This window comes from Chelonia mydas, chromosome 6, assembly GCF_015237465.2.
Source record: "Chelonia mydas isolate rCheMyd1 chromosome 6, rCheMyd1.pri.v2, whole genome shotgun sequence".
NCBI classification, from domain to species: Eukaryota; Metazoa; Chordata; order Testudines; family Cheloniidae; genus Chelonia; species Chelonia mydas.
In genome coordinates, this window is record NC_051246.2 from 44,321,990 (window position 1) to 44,342,859 (window position 20,870).

The 20,870-nt window shown below is 40.2% G+C and overlaps 1 protein-coding gene across 2 annotated transcripts in view; it reads left to right on the top strand.

The window, feature by feature from the left end:
* Positions 1 to 20,870, top strand: part of MPPED2 (metallophosphoesterase domain containing 2) — a 126,195-nt gene that overhangs the window by 59,508 nt on the left and 45,817 nt on the right. For both annotated transcript variants that reach the window (XM_007067908.4, XM_037899923.2), the window contains exon 4: positions 15,698 to 15,923. In XM_007067908.4, the coding sequence (XP_007067970.1) occupies positions 15,698 to 15,923 (226 nt within the window). The remainder of the gene's footprint in view (positions 1 to 15,697; positions 15,924 to 20,870) is intronic.

The window sequence follows — 20,870 nt, forward strand, 5'->3', positions numbered from 1 at the left end:
TGCCACAGTTTACTTTTTTGAAAGAAGAAATTTGCTTTTTAATATCCTGCAGTGTCCCTCTGAGAATGATGGTGTAAATAATGATAGCTGTTCTGAAAGACTTCTAGATGGGCTGGGCTGGAGGCCCACAGACAACTTCTACTCTCAGTTGTATAAATCTGAAATAATGCTATTGAAGGTGAAGAAATTAAATTAGCATGTTTGAGCAGAATTTGATTCACAGTGACTACTGTACTGTCCTGTGGGCTTCTTAGGTTTGTGAGGGACCTTGGGACTCATGTTCCCCATGTCCAAAACAATTAAGAACTTGAAGTTTCTCATGTTGCTCAGTCAGGATGCTCCATTTTTAGAAGCTCAGTTCACTCAAATGCTTTACTCAACCTTCTTATCGTGCTGTCCTCAGCTGTGCTGGGCTTTCTGTTCCCACTCTGAATGCTAGCTGTGAGGCAAAGGTTATTAAAACCTCACTACTGATGGCACATGAAGTAAAGCAGGAACAAAGCCGCACAGCAGGAGATAGTAATGTAAGGAGAGAGGTGAGGTAATGCAAAGTCAACACAAAATGATGACAAGAGAACATCAGACTGGGAAAGGGCATGAAGAGAGACTACAAAGAACAGAGAGACACACAAGACAACAGGGGGACTCAAAAACAGTCAAATGGGAGATGTTCCTACTTTTCCCAGGGCTCACTTGGATCCATCTTGATAAATTCATTTGGAGCTGGAAACTCTCTGTTCCCTGTGAATTGCATATTACTAGTGACAAGTGAACCCTCACTTGTTTTGGATAAGCTTCCAGAAATGTTTACTTACATCTTTCTAACATAGCTGAGTTTCTTGAATTTTCCAAATTGGGATGGAAATAGGACTAAAGCAGCCTTTCTCCTGGCATCTGGGCATTTTCTCTTACGGTGCTGTTCATAACCAGGCATGCAAAAATGGAAATTCTAATAGAAAAAATAGCCACAAAAGTTGTCCACATTTTGTCAGACCTCTATACAGGGTCAGCTTGGTTATTTATCTGAGCTGTCTACTCCCTCCCTATGTATTACATCATGTTCCTGGAGTTTGCTGCCTCTTAATAAACCTCACTATCCTTGAAGACCACATGGTATTGGAGCTCAAAGGCTTACAGCTGAGGGACAGCAGAATAGCTACAGGGAAATGATGAAGTTCTGTACATGAAAGTTCCATTGAGTTTTCTCTTGGAATTGTAGTGAAGGAGATTCATTCTTCTTCCTCCTCTCCCCTGTGAAGCTTTTGGTGCTGCTGGGAATAAAGTATATTTGCTTTGGTGATGCTCTTAGCCCTAAAACTAAAGGATTTTTACCAGCCTCAAAACCCTTAATAACCACAACTCTGTAACTCCTCAAATCTCAGTGCTGTCTGCTATAGAGAAGGTTGTTCACCTGGAAGTATATTACAGTACCATGCTGATAGCCAGAGTCTGAAGAGAAGGAAAAGGCAGTGAACAGTGATGGTGTGGGAGATATAATACTGTCTAGTCACCAGGACTGCTCCACTTGGGTAGCACTGGGGCTGAGTGGAAGGAAGAGACCTTGCTTTCATGACTGGCTGACTCTGCCTATGGATGTTAAAATGAGTCTGGCATTTGACCAAATGACTTCGGAGGACATGCATAAAGTTATAATGGAAGCAATAGAGTCATTCATAAACAAGTGTTTCCGTGAGGCCAGCTGTAAAAACAGTGATGGCTACTTTTTAGGTGAAGGGGCGAAAACCTTGGCGTAAAGGAATATAAATAAGAAATAAATTGTTACCATTTCTTAAGTGGGTGGAATAGTGACTATATTAGCTTGTATTATTAATTGCTAGTTCTGATTAAGTGTACTAGTCTATTCTGTAGTGTTTAAAGGTGTGCAAATCACTCCTTTCAATAGGAGGTTGATTTTTTATTTAACAAAACACTAGAATTGAAAAGGATAAGTGAATAGGGTCAGTTAAGAGTAATTGAAGAAGACACAGTAGGTTAGAAATTCAAAATGCTGCCTGCCCAACACGCTATTACAAATGGCATTTAGGTGCAGGAGTATATTTTTCCAGCAAGGCTTTGAATGTGTAAGAAATCTTCATACAGGACGGAAAATGGCATTTGCAGCAGAACTCAACTACTTCAGAACCTCATTAAAATAAACGGTGAATTCAGATGCACAGAAATAGTCACAGTACTTAGCATTTTACCACTTCAGTGTTCTGTGTGAACATTAATTAACACAACAGCCCTGTGAGTGGGGTAACTAATATTATCCCCATTTTAATAATGAGGAAGGTGAGAGAAATGGATGGGTAAGATGGTCTTGTAGTTGACTGTAACAGAAGAGATCTAGGTTTTATCTTGACTCTGCAAAGATTTCCTGGGTAATTCTAGGTCTTGGGCAAATCTCTTAATCTCGCTGTGCCTTGGTTAACCATCGTAAAATGGAGATTATAGTACTTACTATTCCCCACCCTTTGTCTGTCTATGTCACTATCCTGCGGTTGACTCTGTATGGGAAGTGACTTTATTGAGGTGCCATGCAGGTGTAGGACCTTGCCCTGAGAGAGTCATTTGCAGCAGGATCAAGGCCTTAGGTTTTAAGTTCTTCAAGACAGGGGCAGTCTATAATCATATGTATGTATAGTGTCGAGCACAGTGGAGCCCTGAGCTCAGTTGGTGCCTCTAGGAACTGCCATTAAATAAATAAGTGCAATGGCTTGCTCAAGGCCATACACAGAGAGGCAGCAACAAGAACGAAGTGACAGTGCTAAGATTGGAGCTCAGGAGTCCCTGGCCCACAGTACCATGGTTATTCCTTTTTAGACCATCCTGCTACAGTCCTCTCTTTGTACAGATCTCCTTGTGGATGTCAAGTGGGGAGTTTTGTAGAGGGTTACGGTTACTGTGCAACCCTACATTTTCATGGAAAATGTCTGTGGGGAGGTGTTACTCTCCACAGGCATCTGTAGGTGGCTAGAAAAATAAATAAAAATAAGGATTAAAAAAACAAACAAAGTTGATTGCCTGAAATAATAAGGAGCAGCTGGAATGATTTGGTTGTCTCATGTTAGTAGCTAAAAAACCTCTCGGTAGGTTGGATTATTACAAGGAATTTCCGTACAAGGCTCAGGAGACTCATGGTATCCAGGTTCATCTCGAGAGACTGTACTGGAATGTTTAGATTTATTTAAAATAATAAATTTGAACCTGGGCAATAGAAAGAGGCAATAAATGATGGATAACAGTAGCTCACAGGCACCTGGCACCTGAATATATTTTTTACATTGACTGTAGCTGCTGATAGCATCTTTCCTGCAACTAGTCATTTGTTTTCATCCCCTGTAGAAAAATCAGGAAAAGAACCATCAGGTTTATTGTGAGATCAGATACATTAAGAAGGGTTATCAGGGAATGCCGTCAGGTTGGTATTGATCAGCTGCTGGAAGTGGGGTTAGTTCAGCGTTTTGTTTTCTCCTTTTAGGAGAACAAAGAAACAAAAACCAACAAACCAAACTAAATTCAAGGAAGATTTAAAAAAATATATATTATTTTCTTTTACAAATGTTCTTATTACACAAATGTTAACAAGTAACACACGCACACGCAAGATATTGGGGTAAAAATTTGTAAAGCACCTAAATGGCTGAGGAGCCTAAGGGCTTGTCTACATGGGGACATTGAGGGCTTATCTGCGCTGTTCTGCAATGTGGGTTGTGGGGTTGTGAATTGCAGAGCACAGCAAAGTGTTGAATGCTAACTGCTCTCTGTGGATGCTGCTGACACAAACTAAAAGATACCTACCTACTTCATGTTAATATTAGTTGTGTTTGAAAGAGGACTGTGTGCACTGGTTACCTTTTAGTCCACACAGAGCAGTTAGCGCACAACACTTCGCTGTGCTCTGCAGGTCACACCCTTGTAGCCCACACTGCAGCGCAGTATAGACATAGTTTAAGGGAGTTCATCTGAATTAACTTTTAAAGTGGATTAGTTAAACTGCATTAAACTCCTATGTGGATGCTCATACTCAGAATTAAAGTGGCCTTAATTCAGTTTAGTTTATCATAATTCACTTTGGAAGTAAATTAAACTGAATTAAATCCACTTTAATTCTCAATAAGGCTACATCTACACTACAGATCTTACAATGGCACAGCTGTACAGTTGCAGCTGCGCCGCTGTAAGGTCTCCTATGTAGCTGCTCTATGCCGATTGGAGAGAGCTCTCCCATCAGCATAATTGAACCACCCCACCAAGCGGCAGTCGCTATCTCAGTGAGAGAGTGTCTCCCGCCAACGTAGCACTATCCCCACCAGCCCTTTTGTTGGTGAAACTTATGTCAGTAAGGGGTGTATTTTTTCACACGCTTGATCGACAAAAGTTTACTGACAAAAGTACTAGTGTAGACATAACTTAAGAGTGTTCACACAGGAGTTTAGTGCTGTACAATTAAGCCACTTTAAATTCACACTTTTTATTAATTTGGATGAACTTTCCTAACTGTTTCTGTGTAGACAAGCCCAAAGTCCCATTTTCAGAAGTGATTTAGGAGCCAAAGTTCCAGTGAAAGTTGGAGACGTATGCACTTAAGTCACTTAGATGCTTTCACAAATTTTACCCTGTATCTTTTTCTTCTTATGTTTGTGTTTTTACTTGTATTTATTGTTCCTTAGTATTGTTATGACTTATTAATGATTCTCATTAGTACTTTATTCAATTATGTTTAACATTTGTATTGCGACACTGCCTAGTAGCCAGACAGGTCCAGGCCCCATTATTCCAGGCAGTACATAAACAATGACAGTTGCTGCTCCAAATAACTTATTATTTCTTGAAAAACAAAATTTATTATTTCTAAATATAAATCTGAAAATTTGCAAAAATGATGGTTAGCAACTATTCTTAATAATAAAAATTCATTACAAGGCTTCTCTATATAGGTGATTGTAACTGTCTTTGTAGGATACAGAACAATCAAGGCAATTTTTTGGATTTGTATCGTGGGATTTTGTTTTTCAAAAAATACTAAATGGATATAATAATAAGGTGTGATACATATAAATGTGTGTGAACACTGTTGCATATGAATTGTAGACCTCTAAGAATGTGGGTCTCTGGTTTTAGAACTTAGCAATAAAATAAATAGAATAAATTCATGAGCTGGAAAAAAAGACAAAAGGGAGAGTTTTGGTATTTGGATGCGACTCTCAATAAGAGGTGTTCAGGTATAGATCCAGATCTCACCTCCATTGACAGCAGTGAGAGTCTCTCCATTGATATCAGTGGGAATTGGATCCAATTATCATACAAAACCAGTAAAGATTTTTGGCCCACATCTGGATGTGGGTACTGCAGTCTTTATTCAAAAAAAATCTTCCATTGATTTCAGGGCATTTTTTTAGCCTGAGTAAGCAGTGAAGTATCAGGTTCCAGTCGTCTTAGGTCTTTCTTTAAAACAAAGATTGTCTTTTAATGTGAAATTCTAAGTAGTAGCATTTGTTGGCCTTTTGAAGTGTGGAAATATATATACAGGCAAATACCAAGGCTTTCCTCCATGATAATGATGATTAGTTTAATTACATTCAGTATAATTGTTTCTGAAGATGACCTCCTTTTCTGATCGCTTTTTTTTTTCATTAAAAAAAAAATCTTAATTGGAATTGTAAATTACAGAAATGAAAGAGGATGTTATTAGAAGTATTAGCTATTTGTATCAGGCACCGATGATTGGTTTTGGTGTTCTTAAGATGCAAAGAGCATATTATTAAAATTGACACCCTGTCGATGTGCACAAGGTAATATCCACTTCTGATGAATTAGTTCAAAATCTGGAGGTTTTCTTTATAGAGGATTAGGTTATATAGTGAATGGAGACTCCGAAAAGAAAATAGAACTGTGTATTTATGCCTTTCGAAATATTATTTGATGGCAATAAAATGTTCCCTGAAATTCCCTCCCGAGTGGAGAAAATGGAGTTTGTTTGCAGTAATTGCATTTTCTAGCATTTGCTTTTGCACTTTCCAATATGAGTTAAGCCAATTGGAACCTGTGATTTGGTTTTGCTTATTGGCAAAAGTACCATGTAAATTGATCTGTGATGCATTTATAGAGAATGCTTTGAAAGTTTTGAAATTGAGATGGCTTTTTCTTATTAGATTTAGATAGTATTATAATTCATTTCTGTATTTTAGCCTAATGTAATATTAACCAAAAATGTTCTTTTTCAATTTAGTTTTAATCAAGTTCTAGAAGAGTATTTCCATTTCACTTCACTGGTACAATGAAGGCTGATCTTTTGTTTCCACTGTCTGTTCTGTATCCAAAGTTCAATATCTCAGCCATTTGAAACAACATTGAGCCAAAATGTGTCTGGAATTTGTCAGCTCTAATGTGTTATATCCTTATATATTTAGTACTTTATGTCCATGGTTCAAAGGGATAATGTTAAGTTCTTTAGGAACTCCCCCCTCCTCCATTTAAACTATATGGGACTAGACTGATCTTATTTACGCTGGTGTAAATCTGGAATGATTCGGCCTAATTCAGTGGAGCGCCACTTCAATTCACCAGATGAAATGAAGGCTAAATCTGGCCTATAACCCTTTATTATCCCAAGTTAGTGCTATTTCATTTCAATGGATCCTTTTAAAAGCAAACATACTGCACTCAGCAATCATGTGAGGCCTGCTCTTTGTGCCCTCTATTGTTTATAATGACGTCCTAGAGTGATTGGCAAATTTACATTTTTTTTTTTACAAGGATTGATTTTAAGAATGAATGAACCTCCCCCCCCACCCCCCCCCCCAAAAAAAAGCCATTGCATGATGCAATGACCATATTGCCCTTCAGACATTGTTAAATTTAAAGGTAGACTTTAAGGACAGTGTTGCTAACTCTTGACACTTCATTTGACTTTTATGATATTTGTTATTTTCCTTAAAGCCCCATCTCCTGGTGGTGTTATATGAGACTCTCACCTTTTTTAAAGTAATTTTCTAGCTCTCCTCATTTTGGACGAAAGCTTGAAAACATTAACCGTAAAGGCTCACTCACCAACAGGCCAATAAAAAGAGTTCCAAATGTATTTTCTAAATCCCATAATTTTTAAGCCAGTCTCATGATTTTGGAGGGCTGGCTCATGGTTTTTGAACACTCAGATTGGCAATACTTTGAGCTACAAAATTATGCTGCGGCTTTCAAAGAATGCCTAATTTCTATTCCAACTTCAGGACAAACAAATATTGTGGACCAGTCGATAAGATCTAGTGAAAACCTTCTCGTACTGGACTCCGCTAGAGAGACGGTTTCAGTAACATTATCCCAACAAACTTCCAAACTAACTTGAGAGTTAAAAAATAACTGATGTCAGTGCAGCTGTAAATAGGCTGTGGCATCAATGGTGAAACAAAAGATTGTATCTTACTGTCATACTAACATTTTTTTTCTTTGAACAAAAATAACCCCAGATATAAATCACAAACAGTTACATTAGAATAATGTTGCGGTTGAGACATAAACGCATAAAAGCAAGGAATTTCCAAGTTACTGTTGTCACTGCATCCTTAAATCAGCCCCTTTGTAAGTAGATACCGCAGTGTATGTGGCCCTGTTTCAGGGGTCCTACTCCACTTGGTGATGTTACATGTCACTGTCATACAATATATTTTACTTCTGTATGGGCCAGATCTGTGGATAGAAATATTTGCTGTTGAGCAACACTGGTTCTGCAGCATAAGACTGCTGGGCAGGGACCACACAGGTCAAGTAACATCTCCTAGTGCTGTGGACTCCAGTGGAAGGCCTTATGTGCTACAGTGCTTCAGCTGTCGAGGACTGAGTTACGGGTGATGAGACAAAGATTCACTCCACATTTCCTTGCTTTTGTGGGTTTATGGCTCAACCTTGGCATTATTGTAACGTAGTTTTTTGTGTTTAATGTTTCTTAGACTTGGTTTTCCATTACCAGCATGGAAGAAACCCTAATGCATGAGTTTCAGAGGAGAAGGTAGCAGTCTGAACCTGCTGTGTGGCTCGATCAGCAAGTGTGAGTATTAACGCTAGAGCTGTCAGGCCTTGTGAAAGTGAATGAAGCCTGACGGTTACAGAGTGAAAGGTCAGAGGCAGAGCTTGCACTTACATAACATTTCTTTTCTGTGGTGTCTAACAACCTTTTCAACAAAGGGGAGCTTTTATGTACAAGCTTTAGATTTATCACAGGGATCCAAGGATCTCCGCCTTCACTTTCCTCTGTACTGTGGTCCGATGTTTTCTTTGCATAAAGCAAAACAGTTAAACTTTTACTCTTTTGCCCACCTTGATATATTTTCCATGTGTTTTTTATCTTTCCCTTCACCCACTTCCAAAACCAAGTGTTGCTTTAAAAAGGCATTTGTGAACTGATGGTTAAAAAAACCTGGTGGAATATTTTGCAGCTGGAAGATTTGCAGAGTTCTGCGACTTGGGCTGTCTTCAGTGGCCTGGAACTATGCCTGGATCTTGTGTTTCTGTTTTTCATATGTGTTTTGTTTGAACTATTTTATTGTTGTGAGTTGTTTCATTCTTTTTATGTCGTCAAGATGTGTGTGTGAATGGTTGGAAATGTGTATTAAGCTGTTAGCTTGTTTGGCCAATATAGTTGTCATTTTCTTTTTTTAATTATTTGATTAAAGGATTTTTTATTTTGCAGGGCAGGGGATAGTGGGAGGGATATTTATTCTGAGAGCAGCCAGAGCTTTTTCATTGCTGGTATAATCCAAGGAAAGATGTTCGCTCCTTCTATCCTGCTTTGGATTCTAATTTTTACAGAGGACTGTTGTTCCCTGCAGTGTGGGGAATCTAGCATGTATTATAAAACCTGGCACAGATACAAGTTCGATCCATCCATTTCATGTGGAAGGAGTGAGCAGAGCTCTTGAGGCATTGTCCCGCCTTCTCTCAAAATAGAGAAGGCCCCACTGTGTAGCTGGGGCATCTTGAGTTTGGGAGGTAGGGATGGCCACATGCAGGGAAGAGCTAGAGGTGAAGCTGCTGTTCACACTGACCTCCAAATCCAGTAGAGTTTCCACCCGACAATCTACCAGGCATTACGGCTGCTCAGAACAACATTTCCACTTTACAGCGTTTGATGCCCTCACCATGTTGAGGGGGATTGTGTACAGCCACAGCCAGGCCACCAGTGGCAGCCCTTCTGCTGTGTGAGCTCTGCCGCCGATAGCAAGGAATGGCACGGAGAAACAACTGGCTGTCTGTAAGGTTGTCTGTGGTCTGCTGATTTCCCTGCTGATCTCTGAGCTTCTTTGTAGTTACAGGAGAATGTTCCGTGCTGCTTCTACATATTTTCAAGCCCTGTACATTTGGTAGTAGTTAGAACAGGGAATTGAGAGTCTCAGACTCTGACTCGCTATATGACCACAGGCAACTCCCTTAGCCAGTCTGTGCTGCTGTTTGCCCACCTGTAAAGAGGGCATGATAATACTTATCTACCTCTTGGAGGTGTTGGTGGCTTAGTTAATTAATGCTTGTAATACATGTTGAGATCCTTAGATGAAAAGCACCGAAGGAGTTGTAAAAATGAGAAGACAGCAGTCAAATATCTGTGACTGAGATACATTTACAATGTTATATACTACAGCTATAGACAGCAGTAAAGCCCCATTTCCATATAATCAATCAAAAGTAATAACAACAAACAGCAAAGTGTGCCACTACCCCAGATGTCACTTTGTGAGTCTGCGAGTGTGGTTTTTGGAGTGCTCACTCCAACAAACGCATCGGGCATCTTCACCAGCTTGGGACTGGATCCCTCCCTACCCAGCAATCTCATGGAATAATTGAGAATAAGTAGTATTACTGTTTTCCTGAACTACTCTATTAAGTTAGTATGTGTGATATGAAGAAAAAATGGGGAAATGCCAATCAAAGCCTGCACTGTGCTACCCTGCACCTCTCTGCAGTGAGCTACCAAACAACCTGAATGTGGATACATATAGATTAATCTAGGCAAGAGATACCATTGAGTAGGAGATTTGTGTGTGACTGTGCTTATGCTTCCATATAAAACATAAAAGGTCAGCAGATTATAGAAGAAGGGCACTGTTGCCAAAAGAAAACATGCCAGAATATTTCATAAGTTGTATCACAGAGAAGGAATGAATGTTTTGCATTATCGGGGCCCTTTCAGGAAGAGATAACCTGAATGAGATGTACAAATACATAATCTGATTGGAGGTAATTTATTACTCTGATTAGTACTATATACACTTTCCTAGGGGAAGGGGAAAGCAATACATGGACCTCCTCTGCTTTTCATGGGCCTGTGCTGGCTTTTGACAGATTTAGTTATATATATGTTGGGGGCAGGAGTTTTTTGTTTTTTCAGAGCAAAATTCCCCCCCATCTCCTGCGCCTCCTTCTATGCCCCTACCACCCAGAAAAGGAAAAAGAAATCTGGCAGAATCTAAAGTCAAGAAACTGTGGAGCAAAGTCAGGTCTGTGGTACCTAATGAAAGTATTTAAGCATTTATACATACTTAACACAAGTACTGTCCCATGAATGATTAAAGATAGAATGAAGCACATTCATTTTGATGCATTAAGAAAAAAGAAGTGTATGCTATTTAAAGACTGCAAGCAAATACAGCCGGGCCCATAACTGATTACTAATCAAGCTAACATCTTGAGGGTATGCTATACAATCTATCATGGCATGCTTGCTTCACTGGCAGATGTGGATGTACATTTCAGTGTCCATGCTATCACAGTACTGTCTTAGTATACTGCACTTAGGCATTGGGATGTTCAGTGTCACAATCCCTGACTTTGAAGCACTAGAAAATCACAGGAACAACACTGCAATACACGATGCCTAAGTTAGGTGCCTAAGCACCCTACACAATGCCTGGGGAGAAATAGGCGCCTTAGAATGTAATCCACAAAGCCAGCACAGTGAGGGGAGGAGCCACCTAAACCAGCCAATGGAGATGCCGATGAGAAGGATGTGTGCTAAGCCCTGCCCCTCTCATGGAGATAGGTGCCTGTCTCTGCTAGAAATCCATAAACCCAGGAGAAGACAGGCACTCTGCGGTTTAAGGCTTTCTCAGAGGCAGCTTACCTTCACACAAAACAGACTGGGCATAAGGAGTATACTGAGGTCAGTCCCCTCAATCTCTCCTCTTGAAGTTGTTCCTCTTTAATTAAATAATTGGGCTACGGAGAATGAGACTGTAGCCAAGGGCTTAGGGCACTGACCTGACAGATCCCTGTTCAAATCCCTTCTCATCAGGGAGAGCGGGTACTTGAACTACTAGTCTCCTACATCCTGGTTGAGTATCCTAACAACTGGGCTAAAGGGAGCTTCTCCTCATCCTATTTTGCATGGAGTTAGGCAACCTCTGAAAGTGCCTCCTGGATCAGGCTTCACAGGCAAGTTAAGAAGAGGAACGCCTACCTTCCCTCAGTTCATGGATTGCACTGGGGTTGAGGCAGGAGATAGGTGTCCAGACACCTAGAGTGAAGTAACAGTGTGCATGCTGTGATGCTTTCTGGGGATACTCAGAGTTGTGACGCACCCCACTTGTACTTGCTCTTAGTGTGAGGAAGCCTTTCTGTGCTTACTGTGGGTAAGCTCCCCAACTCCACCAGCCTCTGGCAACACAAGCACTTCCCTCTAGGCCACCACAGGCCCCATTCTCTCTTTACAGGTTAGCTGTAGGCACACTTCAATCCCCAAGTGCTCCAAGTGTCTCCCAGTTCCTGATCCACTGGATGGTCACAAAATTCCTAGGTCCTCTGTTCACAAAGGAACAGTACACCACAGCTTACCAGTTACAGTACAGAACACAGTTCTGCTTAACACAAAGCACCAAGATTTGTTTTTAGAGAAAGAAAGTAGAAGTTTATTTAACAAAGAACGAGGATTCAATTGATAGCAAGCAGAAATACTGGCAACAAAGGGTTACATATGAAATGAAATCATAAAGTGTTCTAGAGCCTAAACTTAACTAATAGGACACTATTCCGTCATAAGAGCAAAAGCTTACCCAAAATCCTTCCAGCCTATTACAGCCAGGGTTGGCTGTGATCTTCCACTCGCAAAGGAAGCCCACTGTCAGCCTACTTCCTAAGTGAAAGATATCAGGGTGTCTCTTTGCAACCCTAGATATAGAAGAATGATCCTTTGATCTTTTTTCATAAACCAGACATTGTCCTGCTGTGTGTTCCTTCCTATAACTTTAGCAATCTCTTGTCAGTTTCTCAATGGTGATTAGTTGGGGGGCTTAGTATGTAAATAGGTATCTATTGTGAGGTATACGACACTCAGTTTGCATATAACCAGACAGATAAACCTCTTATTGGAAAGGAACATGTTTTGTTTTTCACCTTCTGGTGACCTGCTTTAAGTTTCATACCTTTAGAACTTATTTTCCAGTGTAGGCAAGTACCTCCTTTAAAATTATCCTTATATTCATGTTGCAGTGGTTATGCCAACCAGTGTGTTACTGGGTCTCAGTAGAGACCTCATATGCCTTTGTTGAATTATTTTGCATATAACTGACCCAGGGGATCCCTGTAAAACTCTGTGCACACCTGTGCCCTCTGCCAGTTGGATCAAGAGGTGCATGTATCACAAATGCCCAGAGGCAGAAACATAGGTGCCTAGGGAACTTCTACTGCAAAAATGTAGGCGCTGAAGGAGTTTAGGTGCCAAGTTAGATGGCACCCGAGCAGGAGTTTTGTGGATCGCGGTGGAGCCTAAAAATGGGACTTAGGCACCTGAATCTGGGGGGGCTAGGCACCTACATACCTTTGTAGATTCAAACCTTAGCCTCTCTGTGGTTCAGTTCCCCATCTGTAAAGTGGGGATAATACTACTTCTCTCCCTCAAAGGTGTGTTATGAGGATAAATACATTAAAGATTGTGAAGCACTTTGTGATCTACTGATGAAAAGCACTACATAAAAAATAGGTATGCAAAATGAAGACTGAGCAGGGCTATGATTGCTATCTATATCTACATTGGGGATGGGAAGTGGTAAACACCAGGGAGCGAGAAGTGCTTTTTAAAGGACAGTGTTGGCACAATGGGCATGAACAAATTCATGCTGGAAATTAGAAGAAGGTTCTAACCATCACAGGAGCAAGGTTCTGGAACAATCTCCCAGTAATAGCAGGGGCAAACAACCTAACTAGATTAAAGTTGGAGCTTGATACATTTAAGAAAGGGATTATATGACGGGGTTACTTGTGACAGCAGGGGACAGGACTCCATGATCGAACATGTCCCTTCCAGTCATTAGTTTGTGACTTTGCCATTAACTACAGGATCAAGCCCCTTGTTAGTTTCTGCTCATTCTTTTGGCCTCATGCACATGTATGTCATTCCATTTGTAAACTCAAATAACAGTGACTCAGTTGCAGTTTGTCTGCTGTGTTCGGCATGACTCCAAAGTGAACTCTTCAGCTTGGGATGTTTGGCTCAAGAAAAAATTGTCTGGAGGTAAAATATACAGCTTTTCATTGGGCATGAGCTCAGTGCTATGCTAATTTTGAAGTATCTTATTAAACTAAATGGGAAAACGTAAAACCTGGTCATTTATCCAGAATGTGGCTGGAAGTTTTCTCCACTGAAGTTGGCAAATGTTGATACTTGGCAGAAACCTGGTTTTAACGGCGCCATCCAGCTTCTCTTAAGAATTTCACCAAAGCTACCTTTGTTTGTGGGGATTGATAGTTATGACAAGTTTATCAAATTTCATGCCAGTGGTATTGTTTCTGTTTCCTGAGAGAGAAGAAAATAGCAATTTTGTCTTGTGGCCAGGAGTCACAGAGAGCAGGTACCTATCAGTCCTAGTTTTTAAATAAAATGAATTGCAGAGCAGCATGTGACAGAGATGGGAAAGAGGGAGGAGGGAATGGGGCATAAACTGCAGAGGAGTGACAAATACCCAGTAGCATTTCCTCCAGCTTTTAGTCTAATGCAGCACCACAGAGAGTTATTAATATGTATGATCTGCATTTTGTTCAGACATTAGCAATCTATGAAGATGTCTAGTGTTTCTGGGGGGGTTTATGGCTTTTTATTTTTCTACCCAGAGTTAATGAATTTTGATCAGGAAATGTTCGCATAAAAATCCTGCTGAACTCCCATTTCCTTGCCATAAATATTGAAAGGGAGAGAATTCTCACTCTTTCCCCATAAGCCCCAGTGGGGTAGTTAGTCTGACTATCACAAACATTTCTCTAATTATTTTTTCAAGTAAGCTTTTTGATTTTATTTGCAAATCAAATTTTGAAATAGGAAAGTTGTGTGTGTTTATGGGGGATAGTGCTGGCAAGAAAACATAGAGCCCAATCCCGTATTCCTTCAGGGCGAGTTTCAGGAGTGCAAAGACTAAAGAATTGGGGCTGTAATGTCCTTATTAGAATAGTATTCATAAGTATAGAATATTAGTCTTTCCTTCACAGTTTGTACAACCAAGTAGGGCCAAGAACAGAAAGAAGAGGTGGTTATCTATTGGTCTATCTAATCCATGGTATTTGTAAAGGAACCGATCACCTTTGTGAAATCATTCCCTTACTTAGTGATCATTAGGAACATGCACTAAACTAAATGAGTTTCTATAAGAGAAGAAAGATGGCTTGTGGTTAAGGCACTGCATTTGGACTGAGGAGATCAAAGGCCTATTCGAAGCTCTGACAGTTTTCTGTGTGATTTTTGGCAAGCCACTTTGGTTCAGATTTTTTAAAAAGAACTCAGCTTTTGTTAAGGCACTGAAATAAATGACTATTTTCAACATTTTTTTGCGTTTGTTTGTTTAAAATCTGGCACCAACTGGGGGTACTGAGCCCTTGAAAATCTGTCCCTATAGGCCAGTCCCATTGACTTCAGTGAGTTTTGGATTAGGCCCTTAGGAAATACTATTATCCCCATTTTACAGATAGGCTCTCTGTGCCTCAGTTCCTTTTTCCTTATTTGTCTTGTCCATTTAGCTTGTAAGCCCTTCTGGGTAATGACTGTCTCTTACCATATGCTTATACAGCATCTATCTCAGGGTGGAGTCCTGATCTCAATTAGGTGCTACCATAACACAAATAATAAGAATAAAATGAGAGCCCATCATAAGTGGACTGGTCCTGTGTAGAACAGGGTAGAGTGTGGGAATAAAATTGCTCAGTGGGTATTTCGGCATCCTTAAACTCTTGTAAAATATACCTTTGATAAGTAATCATACCTAATATATACACAGTATAGAGCCTTTCCTTTGAGCACTTTACAAACATTCATTCATTATGCTCACTGCATACTAGACTGGAACCCAGGACTGCTGACTTCCAGCGCATCCCATGTACTAACAGACAGTATGCCAGATCTTCAGAGCTGTTGTATCTCCATTCAAGCTTGTGGAGCTGAGCTGATTTACACCAGCTGAGGATCTGTCTGCATGCCTGCCAGCTTGTTTTGTTTCATTGTGCAGAACATGCCTTTGGTTATGACATTTCTTTGTGTGATATTACTTTTACATTTTAACAAAATTTCATTCAAAGAAAAAGCAACAGCATTAATAATGTTCGCTGCCCATGGAGATACACACAGATCCTGTGTATTTCATTCTGTCAGTGTTAGCTGTCTACTTATTTTGCTGGCTCTGCTGGTGTGGGAAGCAAATGTGCTAATTAAGTGCTCTTTTTGTTATTTCAGGAAGCCTGCCATATGAATATAAAATAGTGATTGCTGGGAATCATGAACTGACATTTGATAAGGAATTCATGGCAGACCTTGTTAAACAGGATTACTACCGCTTTCCCTCTGTGTCCAAATTGAAACCAGAGGACTTTGACAATGTTCAGTCACTCCTGACAAACAGTATTTACTTGCAAGATTCAGAGGTAACAGTTAAAGGATTCAGAATATACGGTGCCCCATGGTAAGTCTCCATTTAAACTTTCTGTGTTTATATTTGTTTTTTCAACCACAGTAAGAGTTCCTGCCACTGAAAATGCAATGAGTCCTGTTTTGTTGTGCTGCTGTGCAGAACCGTACTGTATCTTTAAGTAAACCTTGCATTGTGAACAGCTATGAAAACACAGACAGTGTTGTTTTAATTGTAGTGGTAAAGATTTTATGCATCAAGATAAACGTAATTATTTGTTTGTGTGAGTGAGTGAGTGAGTAGAGCAAGAAAAGAAGAGCTGTGATCTATATCTATTCTGCCTGTTGTTTGATTAGTGGAAACTTGTGGACAAATTCTGCCCTTCTCTGTATCCATGTAGTTCCCATTAATTCAGTGAGTTAGCATAGGTGCCAGCGAGGGCAGAATTCAGCCCCTACAACCTGAGTCTCCACTGCCTTGTGTGTTGTGTAGTCATTTACACTTGTAAAAACTTAGGTCAGTATGTGACTTGCTGTTTTACAATAGAGGACGCTATGATACACTTCCAGCACATGTGAATAGATGTACTGATTTGTGCCTTTGTTTCCTGAACTCATAATGGTGACCCATGGCCTACTTTTAAGTCTTTAAATTTTGCATATTGTACGTGTGAAGATAGAAAGTTTATTATGAAATATTAAGGGACAACTGATCAAGGAACAAAGGTTCTTCTAACAAGAGGCTCTGAGTGGTATGGATGACATTCTGCATGCAGCACAAGCCATTGAACACTTAATTTTATTTCATAATGACCTGACTCCTTAGCCCATTGATCCTGGGATTTCTTTGTGCATGGATGGCAATGGATACATTGCCAGAAAGGAAAGCTGAGCTCCATCCATCCTAGGACACTTCTCTAATCTCTCTCCAACAAAGTCTGTAATTTGTGTCAAACTGTGATGAATTGTGGTAAATATGTGTGTAGGGCAAGTGGGAATGGGGAAATTGAGATGAGACAACTATTTTAAATTCATGTAGCTCTTTAGGTTAGGGAGTCTACTTATCTGGGTTTGGAGGATGCTGACTGCTGATGCTGAAATGGCAGCTTTCATCCCTTCTCTTGTGTGAGCTACTGGGAAAGCATGAAATCCAATTAGATGTCTGCATTTTGCGTGGCTCCTTCAGAGGAGGGAAAAGGTGCATCGGATGCACGAAGTCTGTTGTTCAAAATTTTACAGAGAGGAGGCTGCTCCATAACAAGGGGAAAAGGCTTTTTTTTAGCTTTTGTGCTCTTCTGGTATACCGCATTCCCCCCACCCTCCATACTTACCATGAGCTACTATCATAAATCTTCAAATACAGATTACCCCAAAAGGAGGAAACCGCTGGGGTTCTTTACATGTCTGCTTACCTCAGTTAGGGTTTTTATCTACATATATAAAAATACACACACATACACAATTCTGTCTCAGAGGTGGAACACAAGTGCATTAAACCAAAAGACACTCCAACCCTAAATTGAGCTAAATTGGCAAGTTCAATTTATATGCATTTTAGATGATATTTCCAGAGGGAAAAATCCATGTTTGCTGATACAGCTAGTGGTTTTAATTTAAGAAGAGGAATCAAACTAAGAAAAACATCTGCAATTCTGAGGGTTTCAGCCCGTCAGGGGTTTCTAAGAAGTAATTGCCATCAGACTGGGAAAACTGGCTATAACTCATCTATCTATTTAGAAAATGTAAATTGCCAACTCAGTGTAGCTATGGGAAAGGAATATCAGTCCATATTCATTACATGTTATTACTCCTGGTACATCTGAAAGCTTTCTAAAGACCTAAGAGAATTCAAGTAGTGCCTCCTACCTTACAATTTAGTAGAAATTGTATGTAGAAAATAACTTACAACACACAGGAGCATTCATGTGTATTTGCAATTGGAGAGTGCAGTGGAGCATATCAACAGTCTTTGAGGTGCAGAAAATTTGAATGTAGCCTGATGGGTCTGGAAATATTAAATGGCATTAGCTGCAGAGATGTTGAAAGTGGAGCACCAGCCCCTGAAAAGTGAAAGACTCCTCCTGAGTAAGGGTGAGACATGCTAAAGTTGCTCGCTGAACTCCTACTTTCAGAGGCTGGGGATGTAACTGCCGTTTTCACACCCTAACTAGGAGGCTGGTTGACGCACCTGGAAGAAATAACATGGGTGAAGATTTTCCATTTAGTTTGTAGATAACAATCTACTTCTACAATCTGTCTCCTTTCACTTCTTACTGTCTTTGCCCTCTGGACCCTGTTTAGTTAGTGGAGAAATATCTGATTGTATAGCTCCTTATGCAGGCAAAACTCCTAACAATTTCAACAGGAATATTACCTGTTTCAGGAGTATGAGTTAGTCTTAATAGCTAGCCATGGGGTGTGGAGGCTGACAGCTCGTGACCCCCCCCCCCCCCCCCCCAATATAATAACCTTGTGATGCCCTGAAGGGTCCCGACCCCCAGTTTGAGAACCCCTGAGCTAGCCAGTACAAAATAAATAAATAAATCTCTTTGAACTTTATAATTGATATTTAATGATTTCACTCTTAAAACTCTTTAATTTCACAGTCATAGGCCTCAGACACTGAGGTGTCCAGTAAAGAGTGCAGCGTGTAAATCTGTTTTTTTGTGGATCTCCAGCATCTGAGCTGGGAAAATCCTTTCCCCTCCCAACAGGAACAGCTGCATTGTTCAGCAATATCCTGCACCTTTGTCAAGTTGTAGCTTGGTCAGGTCTCAAGAACAGAAACACAAAGCTGGCCTCCCAGTTGCTTTTAATGAATGTTAGTGGGTTTTTCCTATGTCCAGGAATTTGATCTATAGGGTGATCCAGAGGTCAGGAACAAACAGCTCACTATAGCTCACCTCTGAGACGCAAAGGCTTTCATTTGCTTTTTTTAGTAACTCTGGAGGAAGTGCCTTAATTTTTTTTTTTTTCAGAAGCAAAATTTTAATTGGCATAGATAATGTGACCTTGAAAAGGCCAAGGGAGGTTGAAAAACAACACCACACAGTTCAGTCATCTCCTTTAAAATACAGTATTTTTCGTGCGTGTGTGTTTCAATCTGGTGTAAAATTGCTGGATTCACACCATCATTTGGCCTAATTTTGCACATATTTCAGTAACGAGTTGAAACGGAGCATGTTTATTTATCCACTGCATTTACAATTATATTTTAGTATAAATGGCTATTGGGTTGTTACAGCTTCCTTGTTCTGATCAGTGCTTTAATACTTTGTGTTTACCCTGTCAAAAAAGCATCAGATTTTTTTCCAATTATAAGTTTTGTAATGCATCGTGGATTTTGCTGACAGTCTTCAAGTTCTTGAAATAGCGAGCAAATTAACAGCAGATATTGAGTGTGAGGATTAGAAAACCAATTGGCAACTCACATGATAGGATTCAGATATACTGATGGGGAGAATGGGTCTCATTTTTTTATTTTCATAGTCTTGGTAATTAACTTGGGCCTAAAAAAAAAGTGAAAAAGGAACAGAAATTGCCCTGCTCAGCAATAAAGTTCCTCCTTGCTATTAGCACTGGGGTATAGAAAGGGAGATTGGAACATTATGTTGGTGCTGTAGTCTTTCAGGAATTCCAGCGTCCATTCAGTAGAAGTCAGCAGTTGAGAATAGTATTGGCAAAGCATAAGGTCTTCTGTGTGTGTGTTAAACAAATAGACACAATGCTGTAACGTGGTTGTGTTTAAAGGTACAGGCTCCTATTTCATTTTTCTTGGCATTTGTCCTTCAGCTCTCTCATTATAAGATCGAAGAAATGTATTCCCCCAGGTCTAGAATTACAGGGGGGGGTTGTTTATATTTTTGCCTCTTTGGGAATGTCACAGATTTCTGTTCAGTCTCCCTGAGATCAGATTCACTTCTAACTTAGCCTCCATTTTTATTTTTAACAACAACAAATTAAAAAAGACTGTAATGCAGATCATTTTAAAATGCATTGTGTCCTAACCGCTTTTACTAAGACTCCAGCCAGCGGCAAACTAACCATTTTCAAAAAGCTCTACCTCTAAACATTTGGCCAAATAATGGAGTGCTTATTCTGTTTACACTAGGGCTTCACTTCAGTGGGAATGTTGCCAGACTAAGGAGTGAGTAAGTACTTGCAGAGAATTCAGTACTAGTGTAATTTACAAACCATGTCTGCTTGCAGATGACATGTTGCTGAAATGAAAAACCATTAACAACATTCATTACACCTCTGTTTGTGTTGGTGTGTGGACAGGATTTGGACTCATTATTAATCTCTTCACTGCTCCAGGAGTGTCAGTGAGTGGTCAACCAAACAACAAAGGCAACATGCCATACATCTCAGATTCCTTAAACATTTTCATGAAGCACAGTAGGTATTCCACAACAATTAGTGGAGACAGAATGTGCATCAGCTGTGGTGCTCCAGGGGTTAATAGATTAAGGGAGACTGCTGTTCGTAAGTGTGTGTATGATCTGATCAAGAACAAAGTCATTATAAAATGAAAGTTGCACTTACAAAAACCACAAGCTGTGCGTGTGTGTGTGCGTGTAGATGCTTTTCTTCCACTTGGCAGCTGTCCAGAAAAGTTCCTTTTCCTCTTGCCGAGTGCTGCAGCAGCACATGGGTCCGCGTGGCTTTTGTATGCGGTGGTACAAAGCGGTATCTCATGGAGCAGCTCAGAGCATTTGCACCCAGCAAGACGTTCAAGAGGAGCAAGCACTGCTTAGATTACTACAGATTCTGATATTTCCACACCACCTCTATGAGGATCTGATCCTGAGAGGAGCTGAGCACCTCTGGAGAATGTAAACTTCAATGGGAGCTGAGGGCCCTTAGCACCTATCCAGAGGAGCTCAGTTCCTCATAGGATTAAACTCTCTGATGGAGGGCAGCGCTTGGTTTAATAATTCTTTCCATATAGCTTCAGCACTCATGAGCCTTATTTTTCTCCTTTCCTAGCTTCTGTCACTAC